At 40.2% G+C, this 21755-nt stretch overlaps 3 protein-coding genes and 1 non-coding gene across 6 annotated transcripts in view; all 4 read left to right on the top strand.

Moving 5' to 3' along the window:
• The window catches only part of pik3c2a (phosphatidylinositol-4-phosphate 3-kinase, catalytic subunit type 2 alpha), a 45446-nt gene extending 35197 nt beyond the window's left edge, over window positions 1–10249 (top strand). For all 3 annotated transcript variants that reach the window (XM_078256583.1, XM_078256584.1, XM_078256585.1), the window contains 13 exons: window positions 646–738; window positions 1183–1312; window positions 1830–1966; window positions 3181–3350; window positions 4101–4257; window positions 4986–5095; window positions 5721–5928; window positions 6444–6568; window positions 6909–7026; window positions 7118–7199; window positions 7448–7554; window positions 7684–7809; window positions 8030–10249. In XM_078256583.1, coding sequence (XP_078112709.1) covers window positions 646–738; window positions 1183–1312; window positions 1830–1966; window positions 3181–3350; window positions 4101–4257; window positions 4986–5095; window positions 5721–5928; window positions 6444–6568; window positions 6909–7026; window positions 7118–7199; window positions 7448–7554; window positions 7684–7809; window positions 8030–8212 — 1746 coding nt within the window. In that variant the 3' untranslated portion in view covers window positions 8213–10249. The remainder of the gene's footprint in view (window positions 1–645; window positions 739–1182; window positions 1313–1829; window positions 1967–3180; window positions 3351–4100; window positions 4258–4985; window positions 5096–5720; window positions 5929–6443; window positions 6569–6908; window positions 7027–7117; window positions 7200–7447; window positions 7555–7683; window positions 7810–8029) is intronic.
• Window positions 10250–11244: 995 nt separating this feature from the next.
• rps13 (ribosomal protein S13) lies at window positions 11245–15073 on the top strand. The gene is made up of 6 exons (XM_078256582.1): window positions 11245–11304; window positions 11847–11895; window positions 11996–12074; window positions 13674–13843; window positions 14368–14468; window positions 15000–15073. Exons 1-6 carry the CDS (start codon window positions 11282–11284, stop codon window positions 15031–15033), a joined length of 456 nt encoding a protein of 151 aa, XP_078112708.1. The 5' UTR covers window positions 11245–11281; the 3' UTR covers window positions 15034–15073.
• Window positions 14601–14730, top strand: LOC144522793 (small nucleolar RNA SNORA19). Its single transcript, XR_013502448.1, has one exon. It is a non-coding gene; the product is annotated as a small nucleolar RNA SNORA19 (small nucleolar RNA).
• A 453-nt stretch (window positions 15074–15526) lies between the features above and the next one.
• Window positions 15527–19935, top strand: LOC144521907 (uncharacterized). Its single transcript, XM_078256567.1, has 3 exons — window positions 15527–15933; window positions 16703–18039; window positions 18969–19935. The coding sequence occupies exons 1-3, from the start codon at window positions 15771–15773 to the stop codon at window positions 19176–19178; spliced, it is 1710 nt and encodes a 569-aa protein (XP_078112693.1). The 5' UTR covers window positions 15527–15770; the 3' UTR covers window positions 19179–19935.
• Window positions 19936–21755: the final 1820 nt, after the last annotated feature.

The raw sequence follows: 21755 nt of genomic DNA, 5'->3' as shown, positions 1-21755 counted from the left end.
TACCTGTTACATTGAATAGAAATACACAAAGCAGGAGAATAAGAAAACCTCAATGGAACGGTCGGTCGGGAAACACAAAACGGCCACGTAACTTTTTGTAGGACCTCTGTGGTTCAAACCGCCGAGAAAATAAGCTCATTAAGCTACAGTTTCTCCAAAATATAAAACACGTGCATGCGTATATTCTCAAATATCTCATACAGATAATGAGATACTTTTGATGTCACTTGTCCTAATAGCTGCATGCACCCTCCTAAGTAAGAATAGGATCACTACTTGCCACATAATGAATTGTTGGAGATAAAGTAGCTTCTAATCAGCCCTTCCTCTGCTGAATCTATCTGGGTATTATTTTGTATAGCCCAGGCTTCTGGCATACCTCCTTAGTTAGACATGACTTTAAGGATATAATGCAGACGTAGTAGTAGTCATTGGATGGTGACGTTTTTGTAGAAGCATAATGATGACATACATTATGTGGCCTCTGGGTAAGTGGTAAGTCTCCAAATAAATATAAAAGATATAAAGACAACAACAAAGAAAGACGGGGATTATATGCTGTTGTAAAGCTGGATCTTAAAAACAACAGAACAGCAGTGCAGAAGATAAAAAATCAATACTGTGTGTGTGTGTGTGTGTGTGTAGGCCTGCTCCTTCTTCAACTCCAACGCAGTTCCCCTAAAGCTGGCCCTGGTCAACGCCGACCCACTGGGACAAGAGATCAATGTTATGTTCAAGGTACTGTACCCACACACAGTATTTTGAACTGTGTGGAAAATGCTCAAAATGAGCAGTCATCGTTATATGGTGTATATATATATATATATATATATATATATATATATATGTATATGTATATGTATGTATGTATATATACGTGAGAAGTGGTTCTTGTGGCTCTTTTACACACCCTCCACTAGTTTAAACTTTGGAGTTATCACCAGGTACATCTAAAATGTTGTTTGCTTCTTAGCACTTGAATTGCCCTGTTGCTGAAATCTGCTATATAAATAAATCTGAACACTGCGCCCCCTGGTGGCTGAAGTGAAATCCAACCAATAACAATAAAAGTGCAGTGTTTTGATGTAATTCGTCTCTCTTGTGTGTGTGTGTGTGTGTGTGTGTGTGTGTGTGTGTGTGTGTGTGTGTGTGTGTGTGTGTGTGTGTGTGTGTGTGTGTCAGGTTGGAGAGGACCTGAGGCAGGACATGTTGGCTCTTCAGATGATCCGCATCATGGATCGCATCTGGCTGCAGGAGGGGCTGGACCTCCGCATTGTCAACTTCAAATGCATCTCCACTGGCAAGGACAAAGGTAACAGTCAAACACACACAGAAGCTCCATTTACACTTGTTATTTCAAGAGTTTCAAGTAAAACTTAAGACACTTTGATTTACACTTTCCCACATACAGTATATACGTATGTCTGTTGGCCAGATCACAAATCTCATTGCAATCCGTTTTTCGTTTTTGTGGGCTACATGCAAATCCGAGTCAGTCCTTATGCAAGAAGAATAATAACTTCTGCACTTCTTCAGAAAGGAAATTACCTTTCTCTCTGAAATTAAATTCACCATGGCCATGGCAAGAACAGATAAGCTCTTTACTGAGGTGTTTTTTAAGAAGCAGTTGCTGAAAGATGGCAGAAATAATGAACACAGTCCTGTCATGTAATCAACCTGTCATAAACTCCTAACAGCTGAATATGACGAGCAGACATGCAGTGCAATGGCATCGTCATTACAGCAATACAATACCATTATAGAACTAATACAGAGCTGACTGTTGTGTGCTTGCATCCTGTTAATAGAAGTTGTGATGTGTTGTTTAGGCATGGTGGAGCTGGTGCCGTCCTCCGACACCCTGAGAAAGATCCAGGTGGAGTACGGCGTCACCGGATCCTTCAAGGACAAACCGCTGGCCGAGTGGCTCCGCAAGTACAACCCTGCTGAGGATGAGTATGAGAAGGTAAAACACATAAAGCATGTGTGCACACTCACATTTAAAGCCAAATAGCTATGTACCTACCACTCCAAAGTAAAAAACGTAATATTTAATCCATTTGTTGCATATTCTTCTACTTGCTGCATCGCTACCTATGACATTTATTATTTGTTTGACACAAAGTATTGATTTCACATACATTATGAATCTCAGTTAACCACAGAGCTGCTTTTTAATGTCTTATGGTGGTAAACTAGTGGGGGGGGAAATGGCTGAAATATTAAAACCATAATTTTCCTTTTGACACAATGAGTTGGCTCTGTAGGAGTTAAAAACACACCGTTGTTGTACTTGAAGTTTATAGTAGTTGTAGAACTTTGACACCTATAACTCTGAAACTTTACTCCACACTCACAACCTCTGACCCGAAACATCTACTGCACAAAGTGTGACCCTGAACGTGAGCAGGACGCAGGAATAAACTTGTCATCAGATATATGCTTATATTATTGCTGAGCTGACCTGTTCTCTTGTCAAATAACATTTTCATTGTAACGTTGACCCTGTGTTAACTTACATATGACTCATAAAAGAGAAACCAGAACTTGCAGAACTTGAGCTATATGGAGCTCTTTTGGAGGCTGGTGACACTCTGGGAAGTCTGCAAAAGAATTTCATAATTTCTGGGTTTGCTTGAAACATCTGGAAAAGTAGGGAATACACTTAAACCGCCCACACCTAATCAGCAGTAAAACCGCACTGCGCTGGCCGTGCCAGTGGCGGAAGCGATACTAAGGTTCAAATTATTTCAACTTTAAGTTCAAATTATTTCAACGTTGACATTGGTTGCCGCTAACCTTTTTTTAAAGAGCAGCCAATGAGATAACAGCTGTTCTGTGACGTAGCCAGAGGCGATGATGATGTGTCGTATACCTGCGCTGCGCTTTGCCTCTGCAAGTGTCTGCACTATGCTCACTATGCCCTACCTCGTGGTGAGCGAAGAGCAAATTTCTTATCATCTGAAGGCATCTTTAGTCTCTCTGGTCAGAAACTTTACTTTCTTGTGAGGCATTTAGGTTTTTGCCCTCCCAAACAAAATCCGTACTGCAGTACATCATGGCAGTACTTGCTATGTAGCCAGCCAAACAATACCTAAAGGCTGTGTCTCACACTGAATATTCATATTTGTTCTTTTCTTCTCTCTGTTCATCTCTCTTTCCCTACTCCACCTTTTTTAGGCATCAGAGAACTTCATCTACTCATGTGCAGGATGCTGTGTGGCAACCTACGTACTGGGCATCTGTGATCGCCATAATGACAATATCATGCTGCGCTCCACTGGTCACATGTTCCACATTGACTTTGGCAAGTTCCTGGGTCACGCCCAGATGTTTGGCAGCTTCAAAAGGTGAAAATCAGATAATTCTCTTTATCGCGTGTATGAACACGTGTAAGTGCTTGTCAGATAAAACGTGCCTTGGTGTGCTGTCAGGGTTTAAAGGTCTTTCCAGAAGGGTGTTTACTTGTGTCTTTTTGTTTTTATTACCAGGTAGTTTATCATATAATAGGTGAAAGGTCCTATACCAGTTGACTTCAGTGGGGAAAACACAGAATCATAAAGGAATACGTCAAGTTGTTGGAACATTGGCCTAGTGATGAGAACGTAGACACCAAAGCTTTGTGTCCCAAGTGAATTGTTACAAAAGACCACCAGAGGAAATAATTTAACACATGTATCATTTGTTCTCATCATCAAGTAAGTTTCTAAGATATTCAATGACCAACAATTCCTTTGTGAGTCTCTGAATTTCCTGTGTAGGATTTACTGTATTTCTACCTACTCAGCAAGATAAATGTATATTTTCAAGCATGACCTGGTTCAAAGCTCACACACTGCACTCATTCCCAGCTGGTGGGCTGCCCTACAACCACACTCTTCTATTTTTAGCCTCTGAGCATCGCCGCTGAAATATTTTGAGGTGTTGTAGTAACTTGCTTAAGGGTTCCCCTTTGGTAGTTTGAGTGTTTTGGTACTCTCCTGATCCAGGTTGTCCCAAAGATTTACACTGAAGACCTTTGATTCACAAACACTTCTGGACTAACCTTCCTCAGAAGCCAAATTTAAAACCACTCTCCTCCCCTCCTTCTTTCCCATCAGGGACCGCGCTCCGTTCGTTCTGACCTCTGACATGGCGTACGTCATCAACGGAGGCGAGCGTCCCACCAGTCGCTTCCAGCTGTTTGTAGACTTGTGTTGCCAGTCCTACAACCTCATCCGCAAGCACTCCGGGCTTTTCCTCAACCTGTTGTCACTGGTGAGACAGAACACACACACACACACACACACACACACACAAACCCCAAAAAAATAATATAAAACAAAGAAAAGCTGCAAATCCTCATATTGCAGAAGCTGGAACCAGGGACGATGAGATTAATCAATTTACAAAATAGTTGCAGATTCACTTTTACGTCAACTGACTAATTGATTGACTGACTAATCATTGCAGCTCTAGTTGTGGTGCAGTTCAAGATTCTTGATTTTGCATCTTGCAGCTAACTCGTGCCGCAAGATGTGTCCTCATTGTTAAGCGGAACCCTTTTTCTTTTGCACCTGCAAGAGCCAAAATAAGGAATAAATTGGGCCTTCATAATAAATCAGTGCTTCACTTTTGTCCTGGAAATGTCAGGTTATAGAATATGCTGTAATATATGGCCTCTTGATGTTTCTTAAAAGAATGTCTGCTGGTATTTGTATTGTGTAAATAATAATATATTAAAACAGTCAACGAGGGAAAAGTAAAATACATGTAAACATGAGTATAGCTAATTGTCTCTTTGACTTGGGTAACTTTATTAGCAGCCTGAAAACCAAAACATTTAATTATAGTACTTTTATGGCATTATCTTGCTGTTATTTTGTGCTATTAATTAACTTGATTAAGACCTAATAATCTTGGTATATGTATACAGCATATAGACTGTATGTAATGATGTTACTGTACACAATGGTGGGTAATAGATGGGTAAATTTGTGTTGTAGATGACGTCCTCAGGCCTCCCAGAGCTGACCGGCTCTCAGGATCTGAAGTATGTGTTTGATGCCCTGCAGCCCCACAACACAGATGCTGAGGCAACTATCTTCTTCACCAGGTAAATGCATTAACTTCTATTCTCCCAGCTCTGATCCAAACTAATCTGTCTCCACTCTCGTTTCAGTAAACATAAATGGGCAGCTTGGGTAAATTTTTAAATGTAATTTCTCCAACTCTTGAACAACCTTAAAATTGGAAACATCTCACAAATGGGAGAAATCAATCACTCTTCTAAGCTTTTTATTTTTATTTTTTTCTCTTCTGAAGTATTCCCATGTGCATAGCTGCTATTTTGACCAGATCTGTTATTTTGAGAACAGTGAATTCAAGGACAATTCCTTTTTCTTTTCTTTCTTTTTTTTTTTTGCTGTTACAAACTCAAAATCCACTAGGTGGCAATACAAGCACAGGAAGGAAAAGAATAGCAGCTGTCTCACATTACAGCAACAAAAACATTGTTGACATACTTGAAATAGTATCAGGTGGACCTTGTTTTTGTAAAACCAGTCGAGTTGGAATTCAACTAAGTTTGTTGATAAAAATGTGTACCTTGTGAAAACTTTGTGTAAAAGCTTTAGGTCAAAGATAAAACAGCATATTGATATTTGTTTCACCTCCACCTATATATATATCTCTCTCTGTGATTTCCCCCATATTTGTTTCTTTTCACCCCTCTTCTCCAGGCTAATAGAGTCCAGTCTGGGCAGCGTAGCCACCAAGTTCAACTTCTTCATCCACAACCTTGCCCAGCTACGGTTCTCTGGTTTGCCAGCCAACGACGAGCCCATCCTGTCGTTCTCCCCTAAGACGTACACTTTGAAACAGGAGGGCCGCATCGTCCACGCCTCCATCTTCTCCTTCCAAAAGAGATACAACCCCGACAAGCACTATGTGAGTTTCATTGGGTCATGTCCATGTTCCATCACATCTCTGGATGTAAACTGGGGGAAAAAACACTGACACTTTGTTAGAGAAATTTTGATTTACATACTTTTTCTCTTGTTATTTGCATAGAATAATATTATACTGAGTACTCTAAACAAGATAACATGTAGTCATTGGCTATCTTGACTGGGGCCCGAGGACAGAACATGCGTCTCTCTAACCAGATAAAGGGGACGCCATCGAGTCTGACCAGATAGAGGAGACGACATCTAAACTGACAAGATAGACAATTGACGCCATCAGATTCTGTTATGATTGTATTTCACACATAAATAATCTACTATTTGAGGCTTACGTTAGTCACTTTCTGTACTTATGCTGTGAGTGCTGTAAACTGACTCTACTTGCAAGTAAACAAACTTTGATATCATTTCAGTGGTTCCGTCTATCCTTTGATAATGTAAAATTATTCTAACACACTTGATCGCGTGTCTGTCTCTCTCCCTGTCCTCTCTGTGCAGACGTATGTGGTGAGGATCCTGAGGGAAGGTCAGAATGAGCCCCAGTTTATCTTCCGCACTTTTGATGAGTTTCAGGAGCTCCACAACAAACTCACCATCCTCTTCCCCCTCTGGAAGCTGCCGGGGTAAGACATCACCTCCACTGTGTCCCTCAGTCTCTTTATGTCTCAATGACTGATCTGATGTCCTTAATACGAAACTGTAATACTGTACTTTTCTTTATTGACACATCAGGTCATTGCATCGTGTGATTAGGAAGTTATTTTACATGTTTTGTAAAGAGAGAATCTCACCTTCTGGATTAATTTCCCTACACTACAAACCCACTATCGCCAACCTAACTTTCCTTCTATGATCTTATGAGGCTGCCATGCTGACGCTACCTCCGTACTGTAGCTTAGAGGAAAGTAACACATCAGATTCTTTGGAATAGTAAATATACCTCGTCTCCCTCCTTATTTCTAGTTTCCCTAACAAGATGGTGCTCGGTCGCACCCACATCAAAGAAGTGGCTGCCAAGAGGAAGCTGGAGCTCAACAACTACGTCCACAACCTGATGAGGAGCTCCACAGAGGTCACCCAGGTACACATACACACACACACAGATACTCAGTGGGTCAATGTTAAGTGTTCTGTACCAGTCAATGAAGTCATCTCATGCTCTCTGGTTCTAGTGTGACCTGGTCTACACCTTCTTTCATCCAATTGCACGGGATGACAAGACCGAAGGCTTAGATGCCACGCCCAGAGCACCAGGTAAATACCTGCACTTTTCATCCTCTTCAAGTATTTGTCAGACTCGCTTTATGACAAATACAGTGAGTGTGACACAGGCTGATAATTACTGAAACAATTTGGCTATTATGTTGCTAATCGTTTTAGCTTTGTTTGGGTGAAAAGACGGTGTCTACCTTAGAAAAAAGGCTGTTAGCTTCGTTTGAAAATGCGTGTGTTCCTGTGTTAACACCAACCTGAACGTGATGAGTGGTATCTAACTGTTGCAGAGCCTCCACTGAGTCCCACTTCTGGTCGGGTGGAAGGAGAAGTGAAGCTCTCAATCTCCTACAGGAACAGCAATCTCTTCATCATGGTCATGCACATCAGAGATCTGGTAAACACATACAGCTGTGATTTAATACAGATCCCGGCGTAAACTGCTTTGACAGACAGTTATGCTATTTCATTTTTATTTTGTGTATCTATCTGTTGTCATACTATTAATCCCTCTGCTCACCTTCAGGTTTCAGAAGATGGAACAGATCCCAACCCATATGTGAAAACCTACCTGCTTCCAGATCCACACAAGACTTCCAAACGCAAGACAAAGATCTCAAGGAAAACCAGGAACCCTACTTTCAATGAGATGGTTAGAAAATACAAAACAATTACTTCCTACATTTGTATATTTAATATATGTATTCTTGAACTCAAAATAAAAGTAAACATAAGGGAGGTTTTTCTTTTGATAAGTACATTATGTGCTCTGGTTCATTAATGGCCAATGTGCATGTGAACAGCTGAACCCAAATGAGAACTCCATGGCCATCAGGACCCTTTATTCACTTTTCCCTCCTCTTCCTCCACAGTTGGTGTACAGCGGCTACAGCAAGGAAACCTTGGGCCTGCGGGAGCTTCAACTGAGCGTGCTCAGTGCCGAGTCGCTGCGTGAAAACTACTTTCTGGGCGGCATCACGCTCAGACTCAAAGACTTTGACCTCAGCAAGGAGACAGTCAAGTGGTACAAACTTACGGCCGTCCCCTACTTCTAACCCATCGTTGCCTCTCCCAAAGCCGGGGACGACTCCTTGTCTCCAGACAAAAAGCTGCATTCACATCATATGGGAAAGGTGGCGGATGCGGCCTTACTTGAAAATACTGGTCACTGCAGTTTTCAGTTCATAAAAATACTACTTCAGAACTTGGGGGTCTGGAGATGGACCCTTTTGACATCATTAAATTTCAAATAGAAGCAGTGATATTTTCATTTCAAATTTAACAAACCAAATGGACTGTTTCTTTTAGATGACTCATGTTGTAATAATTATTTTCATGGCAAGAAACAGCTGTGTTGTGGCTGAAAAACATGCATCATTAAGTACATGTGTTGAACAACTGATCAGTAATAACCTGATTCTTCGGAATTTCATTATGGTATCTTGGCAGATTCAAACAAGGTTTAACACACCAAGTCATTGCTTATTATAATAATAATAATAATAATAATAATAATCATGTTGCTTCAGCGGTTATTCCCATATGACATGAATGCAGACTTAAAAACTCCTTCAGACGCACCCTCAAAGGGTGACCGAAGAGGCCGATTCACAAACCCTCAAAGGCGAGACTGCTCTCCATTCTTTACCATTTTTCCCTCTTTAACTAATTAAGATTGTTTTTGTGACAAACAATCTCCACTTATTTTGTCTCTATTTTTCCTAAACTATAACGAAGAGCTGTAATGTTTTGTACATTTTGATATTAGAGGACCAAAACGGCTTACTTTCAGAAGAGTATATATAGATTGACACATTTATTTTTTAAGGAATAGAAAGGGGGTTCATTTTTACATTTTCCTTGTTTATTTTCTATTTAGACAAATATGAGGCATCAGGGTTTCCTGCTTTGCAGCAGACACTTCTGGGTAGAGTAGTCACACACCAGATTCTATGAAATCAACAGTAACCTTATGTAGAGTAGTCAGACACCAGATTCTATGAAATCAACAGTGACCTTATGATTTCCCAAGAATGTGCCAAAAGTAATGACAAGGACGGCAAATCAAACCACTCTCCCAAGTAGGGAGCTGAACAGGGAGCCCATGTCTGTGCTCACAATCCCTTTTTAATGCTCAACTTGGCCTTATTGCTATATACATTTTATTAACAATGTGATATGTCCTTATTAAAGAAAAATCTATATTCTTTAAAGCTATATCAGTAGTTCTGCCAGAGCAGGTCTGGTGCTGGACCGGCACCGTAAAGGTTTTTTATAATGGTGAACTGCCACTAAATGCACACTACCAGGTATTTCTCTTATGTTATTACTTGACTATTTTCACACAGCACACCTTAAAGGGGAAATTGTATCATACGCTTTGGAACATGCTCTTGTCTGTGCTCTGGATGAAGAGATTATGGTTGACCAATTGGGCTCAGTTCGGTGTTTCCTTCAGGTGGTTCAAAACCATAATTTTTCAAATTGCAGTTCATGGACTGAGTTAAAACTGGGAGACAGAGTCTGGACCTGAGGCTGTCAGAGGCAGCAATACCACACTCACTCCCCGTGCCTTAGAGTGGTGTAATGACGCCTCGATGAGTAACTGGGTAAAATGTTCGCAATAACTTAACCTGCCAGTGAAGTCCAGATCCAGCCAGGCTTTATGATATTTAAGTGAGAAAACATTTTGATGAAATGTCAGGCAAACTGAACACGGATCAACGCTGAAAAGGCAACTTTGACATAAAACATCTTCACAAAAAGGGAACAAGATTCTGAGCGTTAGCTGCTTTCCTCTATACTCGCTAACTATAAATCTAAAGTTGTTAATGTTTAATAAAGAAAATGTATCTGAAAAGGTTTTTTAAGAGAAGATCTACAAGACAATTATGATCTAAGAGCATCACTCACACTATGAATATTAGTGACTTGATCTACTCTTTTAGTGACTGTACAAAGAAAGAAAGCAGAGTTTGTATTAACATGGCCAGTTATTTATTCTTAATTGGTGACCTGTAACCCGAATGGATCAGTGTGTACTGTAATCCCTCTTTTCCCAAAGCAAATAAAATGTTTTGGAACAAATATAATGTGACTCTTTGTTTGTTTCTGTTGTATAACACTAAGACACTGAGCACCGACTGCCTTACCTATTTTTACCCAAAGAGTGTGTAACATATAAGGTTTGTATTCGATCAAACCAGTTACATGGTGGAACTACAGTTGAGCGGTGAATACCTCCATCAATGCAGATGTGAGTTTGGCTAGTTCAAGCTACTTCGATTGTATTTAATGAAGAATTCCCCATCTGCATTGAGCTAGCTGCTCAAGGACATTTTGACAGGTGGAGCTGGAGATCGAACCACCAACCGCTCTCTACCACCTGAGCTGCAGCAGCCTCCATCCATGCATGAAATTGAAACAATGCTATTCTAAGTAGTTTGTATGGTATCTGAATCGACTCAGTTAATCTCATTACATTTAGATTGTCAAGGGATATGCATAAATAAGCGTGGTATAAATGATTGGGGCTTTAGAAATAGATTTTGACACAGGACCCCTCCACATGACAGAGCCTTCAGACCAAACAAAGTCCCCTCCTAAAAACCCATGAAATTTAAGTCAATATTGTGCTTACACAATATTGCAATATTGTAAAATGTATCCCCAAACAAAAACTGTTACACCCAGTAAACTTGAAGTCAGTAATCTAGCCTTGTTTTCAGCAATATTAATACAATAATTGTTTTCATGATTTTGTTACTGTAGATTAACGTTGTTATAAAGTTTAAACAGAATTATAATAACCTGAAATATGTACTTACGGTTAAACACAGACTGGGGAGGAATATTCAGTAATGATTGGTGACTATTTAGTGGCATCTAACCAGAGTAAAAACCAAAATATCTTGCATGACTTTCAAAAACGTCGATGCCACTCCAATGGATCCCTACATGACAAAATAAAATTATCAATTTGATCATTCATGTCTTCTCATAATAACATCGTGAATGTTAAGAGCGTCAATAAAGCTTTTCTCTACGCCATTGCGTCACTTCCGGCGCAGGCGCAAAATACCATTTTCTGTCGCGTGTGCGGCCTCTCTTCCTCTACCGCCATCATGGGTCGCATGCACGCTCCCGGGTGAGCTCTCTTTTTACCATTTAAAGTTAAAATATTGTTTCGACAGATCACTTTTGATGGCACGATATGGCTTGTAAACGTGTTATGGATATCTAAGGACCAAATTGAGCTCTTTTGTCCAGCCTAGAAGCATGAAAATAACTTAGAGATACGCACCCTCAAATCGACATCCATCTCCAGCTAGCTAATGTTAGCTTGCCTTCGCTAACGGCACTACCAGCTTACCACGATTTGACTTAAGCCAGACCTTTTTAACTAGACACTAATAGTTTACACATGCACAGCCCAAATGCAACATGTGTCCGTTCTGTTGAAGACATGAAATCATTGTTGTAACTTAATCATTTGACGTTAAGACTTAAATAGTTAACCCGAACACGAGTGTAAAGCTAGCGTTAGCCCAGCCGTCAACCATTAACGTTACCTGCCCAGGTTTGCGGATAGCGCTTTTTCTTCATTGCTTTTAAGCATGCCTGTAATGTTTGCTTTCTCCGTCAAACTGCCAATGTGTTAAACCAGTCAAATGTCTTTCTTTCCTACAGAAAGGGCTTGTCCCAGTCAGCTCTGCCTTACAGGCGCAGTGTTCCCACTGTGAGTATAAAATCATTGTTTAAGTCGCGCACAGTGACCGTATAAAAATATTTCTAAACCGATTTGATCAGTTGGTAAACCATTTAAACATTACTTGCAGTGGCTGAAGCTCACATCCGATGATGTTAAAGAGCAGATCTTCAAGCTGGCCAAAAAGGGCCTGACCCCCTCTCAGATTGGTAAGTGTTAACTACTCTAAGGTTAGGTCTAGAAATGTACTAAAGTATTATTGTATGCTTATGCAGAAAAGTAAACATGACCACAAAGTGTGTTGACTGCCAACTGTAGGTGATATGCAGGACAAAGTCATCTGCAGTTTCAATGGTATAGGCCTCAGATTCAGATTTCAATGTTTGTAGAATTTGTGTTCCTCTGGTTTGTATTATAATAATAATAATAATAATTTATACTTTATTAATCCTGCAAGGAAAATTATGTTTTCACTCTGTTATGGTACACATAGGCCTGAAATACACACACATGCTCAGTACCTATACATGCACTACCATTAGCGATGTCAGAGTGAGGGTCAACTGCAGCTGGGCAGGCGCCCCAAGCAGTTCGGTGCCTTTCTCAAGAGCACAGTGCACAGGAGGGGAACCTCTCCAGCTACTCGTCCACCACCATGCTTTGGTCCGTATGGGGACTTGATCCAGCAACCCTGTGGTACCCAACTCCCTACAGACTGAGTTACTTCCACCCCCAGAATTGAGACTGTCAGTGATTGCAGAACTAGCATATTTGCTTTTCTTAAAGCAAAGCAGGTTTTCTTAAGCAGGTTTACATTGCTTTAGTGTTGGTAGAGCAGATGTTACTGCTGTTAAATTGTCCAGTCAATACAGATAAATTTTTTTGACATCTCGCTGTTAACCACTTTAACCAGATTCAATTAGTTTGGACAAAGCCACGAAGGCCATTGTATTCAGCTACTAAAGGGCCCCAGGACTATATGTAGCATTTGCTGTTCTATGAACTTCATCCATTGGAATGGACGACTACAGAACAGAGCAGTCTGTCTGGTCAGCAATCTGTCCACAGTTGGTGGCAGGAAAAGCATAAGAAGGGACTGATTAAGTACAATTTGGAATTTGTTGTAGCATCTTTCTCTATTAATTACATACTCTAGTGGACTTTTTAAGTCACACCCCTTTTCAACTTACAATTTTATACAAAATTGCATTGCCTTTATCAAGGGCACAGAGTAAATGTGGGACATTTTCTGACCAACTATAGCCTACAAGTTGTCGTTGGTGGTTTTATTAAGAAATGAGAGAGCCTTTATTGTCACCATCTGTATTCAGTTCAGTACATAGAGAAACCAAACAGTTTTTTTCTGGTCCCTGGTGCAAAACAAAATGACCAGTAGGAGTGACGCAAACATTCAGGCTGCACGTAAGGTGATAAAAATGAGGTTTAATAGAAAAATATAATCGAAGCCTCCCTTCAACGAAACATGTTAAACAGTCCTGTCAGGGTTGTTTACTCTACTGAATAGATCATTTTTAAGATGTAAGCGTTTATATAAATTTACAGAAATGTCTTTTTTTTTTTGTTGTAAAAAGTTAAAATATTTGATCTGATACCTTGTTCAATTATTGTATCTATATTTAGGTCTGAAGAAACTTATATCTGGGTGGGTTAGTTTAAGAGGAGGAAGTAGATAATGATCCAGGTTAAGCTACTCCTAAGTTAGCTCTGACTACTGTATTACTATCACTCTGTTGAAATTGTTAGTTTTTTTTTTGTCAAGCTTCAAGCCTGTTTGTCGCCTTGTCTAGGTGTGATTCTGAGGGACTCCCATGGTGTGGCCCAAGTACGTTTTGTCACTGGCAACAAGATCCTGAGGATCCTTAAGTCCAAGGGTCTGGCCCCTGACCTGCCCGAGGATCTCTACCACCTTATCAAGAAGGCTGTGGCAGTCAGGAAGCATCTGGAGAGAAACAGAAAGGTATAACAAGACTAGGTCAAATATTGAGACCATTAATGTTCAGATTCACTTTTTTTATTATTGGCATCTCATTATGGCTGTCAAAATTGGCCAAAATGATTTTTGACATATTTCAACATAAACATGTATTTTATGGATCAACATACCTACACATTAAAAAAAAAAAAATAACTCTGGAGAGTGCAGGAGGCAGGACATGAGGACACAAATTACACTGCTATCATGTACCCAAGTTTGTAATTTGGTCATAAATGACAGTCTCTTGCTGTTCCTTGAATTTGCCTAAGATTTTGGCTTCGCACCTTACCCACAGAAGTTTTCCCACAATCCAATATTGAGTTTATTAAAATGAAGTAGATAAGAATTTGAAGTTTCAGTGGAGATTTTGTTTTAAATTTGGCAACGGTTTTAAAATTGTGCTGTTAGTATTGGCAGCTATTAGGGTTTACATGGGTGGGTGCACATATTCAGTAATACAAAACATGTTACATGTCATACATAACCATTTTTCACCTTACTTGCAGGACAAGGATGCCAAATTCCGCCTGATTCTGATTGAAAGCAGGATCCACAGGCTGGCCCGTTACTACAAGACCAAGAGAGTACTGGCCCCCAACTGGAAGTAGTATGTATTGGTTTTGCTTTGGAAAGCTTTCCTTTTTGGTTTTTATGTTTCAATTCCATTTCTGTTAAACATTTAAACTCAATGATGTCATAGACTTACTAACTGATCCACATGGGCTACATACCCGTAAAGATGCACAAATCATTGTCCTGCTCTTCACTTTACTGAGAGTAGTGATATTTCTGTTGTGCTAGAAAAAGCTGGAGGTAAATTAGCAGAGTGGCTACTTGGTGCCACCTCTGCCAGTCCCCTTCACACAATGGAATTATACATTTTGTTTTCTACTATATTAATTCACATTTGAGGTATTTGACTAACTTTCATACTGGATTTTATTTTGTTGGTAATCATAACTTAAATATATGGATTGTTACTGATTATGACAGTAGAAACTGACACTTTATATTTACACAATGTTATCCTTGCAATGTAAACTAGTCCTACATTGTTTCCTTTAGAAGTTATAACTATACTGTGGTGCTTATTTTGAGGAGTGCTCCCTCTAATGGCATGTTTTCTCTTTGTTTACAGTGAGTCCTCTACAGCTTCTGCTCTGGTGGCATAAACGCTACTTTTTTGGATTAATAAAAAGATATAAATTGGAACTTGTTCTGTTGTCTTTTTTTTTTAAATTACCATGTGTTTACAGATCTTGTTCAAAATGTGTTTTGCAATGTAGTGGCCAAAATAGTGTAACCATTAGTTTAGGCTTTGCTAGTCTGTATATGGTAATGTAAACTTTAAAGAAATAATTTGGAACTGAAATTGAACTGCAGTTTTGAAGTAATTTTTGCTGTTCATTTGCTTACCATCTTTGAAAACTTAATACCATTTAAATTCCCTAATTTCGCTTTCATGTCTTAAACGAATGTGCGCTGCTATTAAGTGTTTTCCTGGTAGTGGTGGAAATTACGGGCAGTTTCCATGCGTCATGCGTTACGTGACCCGAAGGTGGTTTTGTTACGTGAGGGGCGTGTGGTTTGATGAGTGACAACCACCGTGTCCAATCACAGCTTCGCTTGACTTGACGCTTTTTACCTTTAAAAGGAATGGTGTTGCAATCTCGAGACATTCGCCTCTTCAACAACAACGAACACAGCTGACAAACATGGAGAAAATACATGAGATTATTTGACGAAGGAGATCAAAATATGGCACCTACTTGCCGGAAAATGAAGCGACAGCACATCGACGCATATCTGTCACTGACAAATACGCGAAATCTGTTGGTTTTTGACGAGGAATACCAGAATACGTGAGGATTGTTAATACTACAGCCATAATCCAAGTTAAAGAAAAAAAATGTCGACGGTCGTAGGTTCCGAGAAGGGTTCTGAACGGACGGCGATGGAGAGGTTCGGTAGCGGAGGGATGGCGCTTCTGCCTTGGACTAAACAAATGCTCACCGTACTTTGGGAACAGCTTCGGCTGCTGGTTCAGGTCATATACTACACCTTCATGTCAGGTAAGAACAAAAAAAGTCAAATAAAAACTTATGTTGGTCTGATTTTGTTTATTAGCTTTCAACGCCACTCATTTGTGTTGTGACCGTTGTGACTGGTTTACAGTCGATACTCACCTTTTTGTAAGTATCGTTAACCATATAACGTTAACGAAAATTCACAATACAAATCCACCATAACATTTAGAACCCTTGAATGTCTTAATCTTACAAGTCATATTAGGTGTTTGTTATTCCCACTTATCTATTTTTTTGGGATACGTGCGTTTGTTTACGTCCTAATCCATCCAGTTAACGTTATTGTACTTCCCATTCTAATACATTAATGCTCCCTGTAAAGTCCCTGGTACTCCATAGTAAATTGTATACTGTAGGATTGTTATGGTATAAATCGTGAAGCACAGTTCTGCTGTCAGAATGAACTGGTCAAAACAAATATCGTGTCAAATTTAACATGGATTCGTGCCATCTGACAAAATGGCATAACCAGATGTACTTCTGATAACAATGGATACTGTATGTATCAATGGGTTTGGGTAAAATTAAAATCTGCATCACCCAGCCATATAGTGCTTGTATTCTTATGCTCTTTAATCAAAGGCATTTTTTGAAAGCATAAAACAAAGAAGCCAAAGCATTTTTATTTTATTTTTAATAGTTGGTTTTTAATAGTTCATGTCATGATGACCTAAAAGAAGATCATAGTGTAACTTAAACGATTCTCTTTTGAATTGAATTTAAATCCACTAACATTTTTCTCCTGATTTTCCAGTTTTCCAGATGTTCAGGTTTGAGCTTCACGTGAGAATCACCGACGAGACGGGTCAACACATCCAGCACATGACAACAGCAGCGAACCCAACTGAATCCTTCCTGTTCTCTTCGTTGTTTGACGGAGACAACGGAGTGATAGTCGGAGGCTCAAATCCCCTCTCTAACTTCTGTACTGACGTGGGCGACTCCTTCGCTGGGAAATCCACCGCTGAGGCCCTGCTGTCCACTCTACGCGCCGACGACCTGTGCTGCGGACTAGTGGATGATTTTGTGTCTGGCAAAGAAGACGGCATCTTTCTAGGACACCAATCCACTTGGAAAATGGGCTTCCCTGGCGACTGGAACATCTTTGTATCAAGCAGCGACAGCTCAAACGACGGCTGCCATAGAAGAAGTGAGAAAGTCTTTAAACAGGAAAATTCAGAAGAGGAGAAAAGTTTTCACTGGAGTAGCGAAGAAGACCAGAACATAGTCGAATTTGACAGTGAGGAAAGTAAGGCGCTTTGGGAGTCTCTGTCAAAATCTAGTGATCCTTACAACCCCTTCTTTTTCTCTGCATGCATTTCAACAAACACCAACATGGGGAAAACTAAAGACAAAGGGATGGACAGTGATGCTGGCCTCATGTCAGCGAGCAAGGCCAGCGAGGAGATGTTGGGGCCTCAAGGCCTGAACATCTGGGTCAGTCGTTCTGACAGCGAGAGCAGCTGGAGCAGCTGGGCCAGTTCGGACAGTTCGAGCCCCGACATCGACGAGGAGAGCGAGAGGCTCTTGGAGTTCTTCAGCAGTCCCCAAGACCCCTACAATCCCATGTGCTTCACTGCGTGCACATTCAGCAGCACCTCACCTCAAACCACCCCCGCAGTCTCAAAACAACAAGCCTCGCTTCCGGCACCTTCCTCCAAGTCTGACACAGACACGGAGGAGAAGGAGAGCAGCTTTTCTCCTTCATCTGAGGATGACGAAGAAGAACAGCTGTGGAAATCTCTCAGCCAAAAGGATGACCCGTACCACCCTCTAAACTTCCAGGCCTGCCTCCTCAGCTCCCCAACAACAACAACAACAACAACAACAACACAACAGCAGTTGGGAGAAGATCCAGATGCCCTTGATGTCCACCACACGAAAAATCCACCCACGAAGGGAAATAAATGTGAAAAAGAGGCAAAAACACCCCAAAAATCTAGAGCCACCAAACCCTCACTGCCAGAGAGGCAGTTAAAGCATCACTCCCATCCAGACAAAACACTGGTGCCCTGGAAAAGACCTGGACAAACACTTGAGTCACTGCCAGAGGAGAAGAAAGAAAGCAAGGCCAGCACCACCCAGAAAAAGGTCATTACCTAATAATAATTTTTAGTTAAAGTTCCAGACAGGATTAGCTGAAGCATTAAGTGAGACCCCATGTGGGATTTTAATTAAAAAGTAGTCTACTCTGTAAATAAAGCAGAGCATTGAAATGGCTTTGATATATCAAGATGAAAGGTTAAATAAACGTAACTGTTCCACTGTGGACTGAACAACTTAAATTGGAAGTAATATAGCCAGTGTAAAAAAAAAAAAAACCAAACAAAAAAAACCCCGTTTTGAAGTCATCTAATCAGTTTGATTAACCCAAGATAACCCTACTGATCCTTTATTTTAAGTTTACATTCTTTTTAAGGAGTGCATTCTGCTGACTGTTGCAACCTCTTGTGCTAAGATACAGTTAACTACTGCCTCAGCTGACACATACTGTACTGCACAGTGTGTTAAGCTGTGCTGTTGTTTGTTGTCACTTAGCAACGCCTGCTGGTCGTCATGACTAAGCTGGGCATATGACTCGAGCGAGTCAGCAGAGAGTTCAACCTCCACATTGGACTAAATGGGAAGTTGCGGCAGTATTGCTTGCTTTTAAATATCTTGTCAACTAATACCCTGTTTTATCAGACTCCAAAAATAAATCATAGTCTTATTATTAGTCAGTCAGTGCTAGGAAACTACACAACATACGTATTAGGTTTTGATCCACATAAAACGTATCTCTGAGTGGTAATAATATAATAATAATTTTCTTTTTATAGATGTTTAATGAGCCTTGTTGAAGGGTGCCTGAGGCCTAAGATTTTCTTTGCCGAACGAAATTGTTGTGCACATGAGAATAAAGACCTTAAAATGACTTATTATAAACCCAAAACAAGCACACAGAAATATCACATGACCGTCACTGTTGTTTTTTTTACAAAATATATTACATTTTTGTCTTAATTTCTTCTGGCTTTCAGGTGCAATTTTCTCCTCTGGTCCAAGTCCATGTCATGCGGACCTGGCCGTTTGCTCGCCAGGCGTCTCGTAAAGGACACTGGGAAGAAATGGCACGAGACCGGGACCGCTTCCGGAGGCGGGTTCAGGAAACGGAGCAGGCCATCGGCTACTGCTTCACCCAGCCCCACAGAGAGAAGATCCGGGCGTATCTGGACGGTGCCTTGAAATAAATAACAGTCCTGAACACTGAATGTTTTATTTCCTTTTCGGATGAGAACTTGTGATTGGTTGCAATGCAACAGTGATTTTGATTTAGGCCAATTAGAAATTGGATGTTGGGCCAACTTTAATGTTCAGTGTCAAGTTGAACAACCTTGTACCTCAAAAGGTTTTATACATGTTGTGACTGTTGCACTGACTGACACTTTCTCCTATTAAGCTCAGCATTAACGTGTGGAATGTTGTTTTTGTATGCCTTATATAATGACCTAGTAATGTAACTTATTTATGCCCTATGGAGCTTGTTTTTTTTTATTTTGTACTTTTGGTTTTAACTGTGTTTTTATGTGTGGGGAAAAAAACCACAGTGGTGAATCTAGAAGTTAAAAGTAGATGATGATATCGTAAGAAAGCAGAGCTTTACAGTACAAAGTGTTTTGAAAAGATTTTTGTTTAAGCATGATGTATAGATATGACGTTTTGGTGCAATTCTTGTGTTTGTAGTGTTCAAATATTTTAGTTTTTGATATTTAAGTTTTGTCTTGTGTTTTCTTATTTGGTGGCACATAATGGCAGCTTTTGAGCACTGAGTGTGGAGTTGGATATCTTTATTATTATATTGACAGGAAAGATTCAGATACTTTGTCCTATGTGACTTGACTCAGCTTCTCATGGTAACATCATGTAGACAGAAATATGTCCAAAAATATGGTCTGTAGCAAATTTGTTATTAGGTGCTTTGCCAGATCAATAAAATGTGTAACACTATATGTTATATTGTTCTCTGTTTTGTAGATGCAAGTTTCACAATGTGGCTCGAGGTTTCAAAAAGAGGCGAGATGTAACTTTTATTTATTCTATTTAACTAAAAGCAAACAACACACACAGACGTCATGGTTGTGCATGTACTTGGAATGACTAGTCCCTCTGCTATTGGGTGTAACGGAAGGGTTCCCAGAAATATGCAAACAACACGCACACAAATTCTCTGGTCAACTTCTCAGTTGGCTGGGTTTGTTTTCAAGTAGAAACTGCGTGCAATAGTGCACGTATCCGCTGTCGCAGCCTTTTGTAAGTACACATTCTTGACAAAATGTCCTTACAAAAGGCTGAAATTGTGAGATGAAATCAATTCAAATGTTTAAAAAAAGCTGAGTGTATCATTGATTCTTTTAAAATGCTGCACACCACAATCACAACAACACACTGTCTGTGGTTTCAGCAGAAACATGCAGAAAAGCAAAACACAGGAGGTTACAAGACAGCACCTCACAGTCAAACAAACCACTTTACCCTCTCACCTAGTTTTGACACACGCAGTGTGCTCAGTCAGTCTGGGTGTGAGGTTTCCAATGCACTTGTAAAGCTACACCTGTGTATGACATCCACCTAGGGTGAGACCTGGGTTACTGCATAACCTGATTTCCTTTGTTAGTGCTGTACCTTCCATGTGAGCATTGATCTGGTGATTTGCAATTTAAAGACGATACATTAAAACATGGATAATTTTGGACTTAAAGGTCCCATGGCATGAAAATTTGACTTTATGAGGGTTTTTTTAACATTAATATGAGTTCCCCCAGCCTGCCTATGGTCCCCCAGTGGCTAGAAATCGTGATAGATGTAAACCGAGCCCTGGGTATCCTGCTCTGCCTTTGAGAAAATGAAAGCTCAGATGGGCCGATCTGGAATCTCCTCCTCATGAGGTCATAAGGAGGAAGGTTACCTCCCCTTCCTCTGCTTTGCCCGCCCAGAGAATTTGGCCCGTCCATGAGAAAGGCCAGACAGTATTAGAGGACCACTAAGGCCTATATAAAAGAGACTTCAGATACAGTATTAGGGGACCACTAAGGCCTATATAAAAGAGACTTCAGATACAGTATTAGGGGACCACTAAGGCCTATATAAAAGAGACTTCAGATACAGTATTAGGGGACCACTAAGGTCTATATAAATGAGACTTCAGATACAGTATTAGGGGGACCACTAAGGCCTATATAAATGAGACTTCAGATACAGTATTAGGGGACCACTAAGGTCTATATAAATGAGACTTCAGATACAGTATTAGGGGACCACTAAGGTCTATATAAAAGAGACTTCAGATACAGTATTAGGGGGACCACTAAGGTCTATATAAAAGAGACTTCAGATACAGTATTAGGGGACCACTAAGGCCTATATAAAAGAGACTTCAGATACAGTATTAGGGGGACCACTAAGGTCTATATAAATAAGACTTCAGATACAGTATTAGGGGACCACTAAGGCCTATATAAAAGAGACTTCAGATACAGTATTAGGGGACCACTAAGGCATATATAAAAGATATTTCAGATACAGTATTAGGGGACCACTAAGGTCTATATAAATGAGACTTCAGATACAGTATTAGGGGACCACTAAGGTCTATATAAATGAGACTTCAGATACAGTATTAGGGGACCACTAAGGCCTATATAAAAGAGACCAGATACAGTATTAGGGGACCACTAAGGCCTATATAAAAGAGACTTCAGATACAGTATTAGGGGACCACTAAGGCCTATATAAATGAGACTTCAGATACAGTATTAGGGGACCACTAA

This window comes from Sander vitreus, chromosome 8 (genome assembly GCF_031162955.1).
Source record: "Sander vitreus isolate 19-12246 chromosome 8, sanVit1, whole genome shotgun sequence".
Taxonomy (NCBI): domain Eukaryota; kingdom Metazoa; phylum Chordata; class Actinopteri; order Perciformes; family Percidae; genus Sander; species Sander vitreus.
Note: the sequence above shows the minus strand (reverse complement) of the source record. Positions and strands in the feature narration are given on the sequence as shown.

Excerpts from the sequence above, each read along its gene's own strand:
- rps13 (XM_078256582.1), top strand. The coding sequence starts at position 11,282 with ATGGGTCGCATGCACGCTCCCGG. Across the intron at positions 11,305-11,846 it reads GGTCGCATGCACGCTCCCGG|AAAGGGCTTGTCCCAGTCAG; the intron begins GTGAGCTCTCTT and ends TCTTTCCTACAG. Across the intron at positions 11,896-11,995 it reads ACAGGCGCAGTGTTCCCACT|TGGCTGAAGCTCACATCCGA; the intron begins GTGAGTATAAAA and ends CATTACTTGCAG.
- LOC144521907 (XM_078256567.1), top strand. The coding sequence starts at position 15,771 with ATGTCGACGGTCGTAGGTTCCGAGAAGGGTTCTGAACGGACGGCGATG. Across the intron at positions 15,934-16,702 it reads ATACTACACCTTCATGTCAG|TTTTCCAGATGTTCAGGTTT; the intron begins GTAAGAACAAAA and ends CTGATTTTCCAG. Across the intron at positions 18,040-18,968 it reads CCAGCACCACCCAGAAAAAG|GTGCAATTTTCTCCTCTGGT; the intron begins GTCATTACCTAA and ends TCTGGCTTTCAG.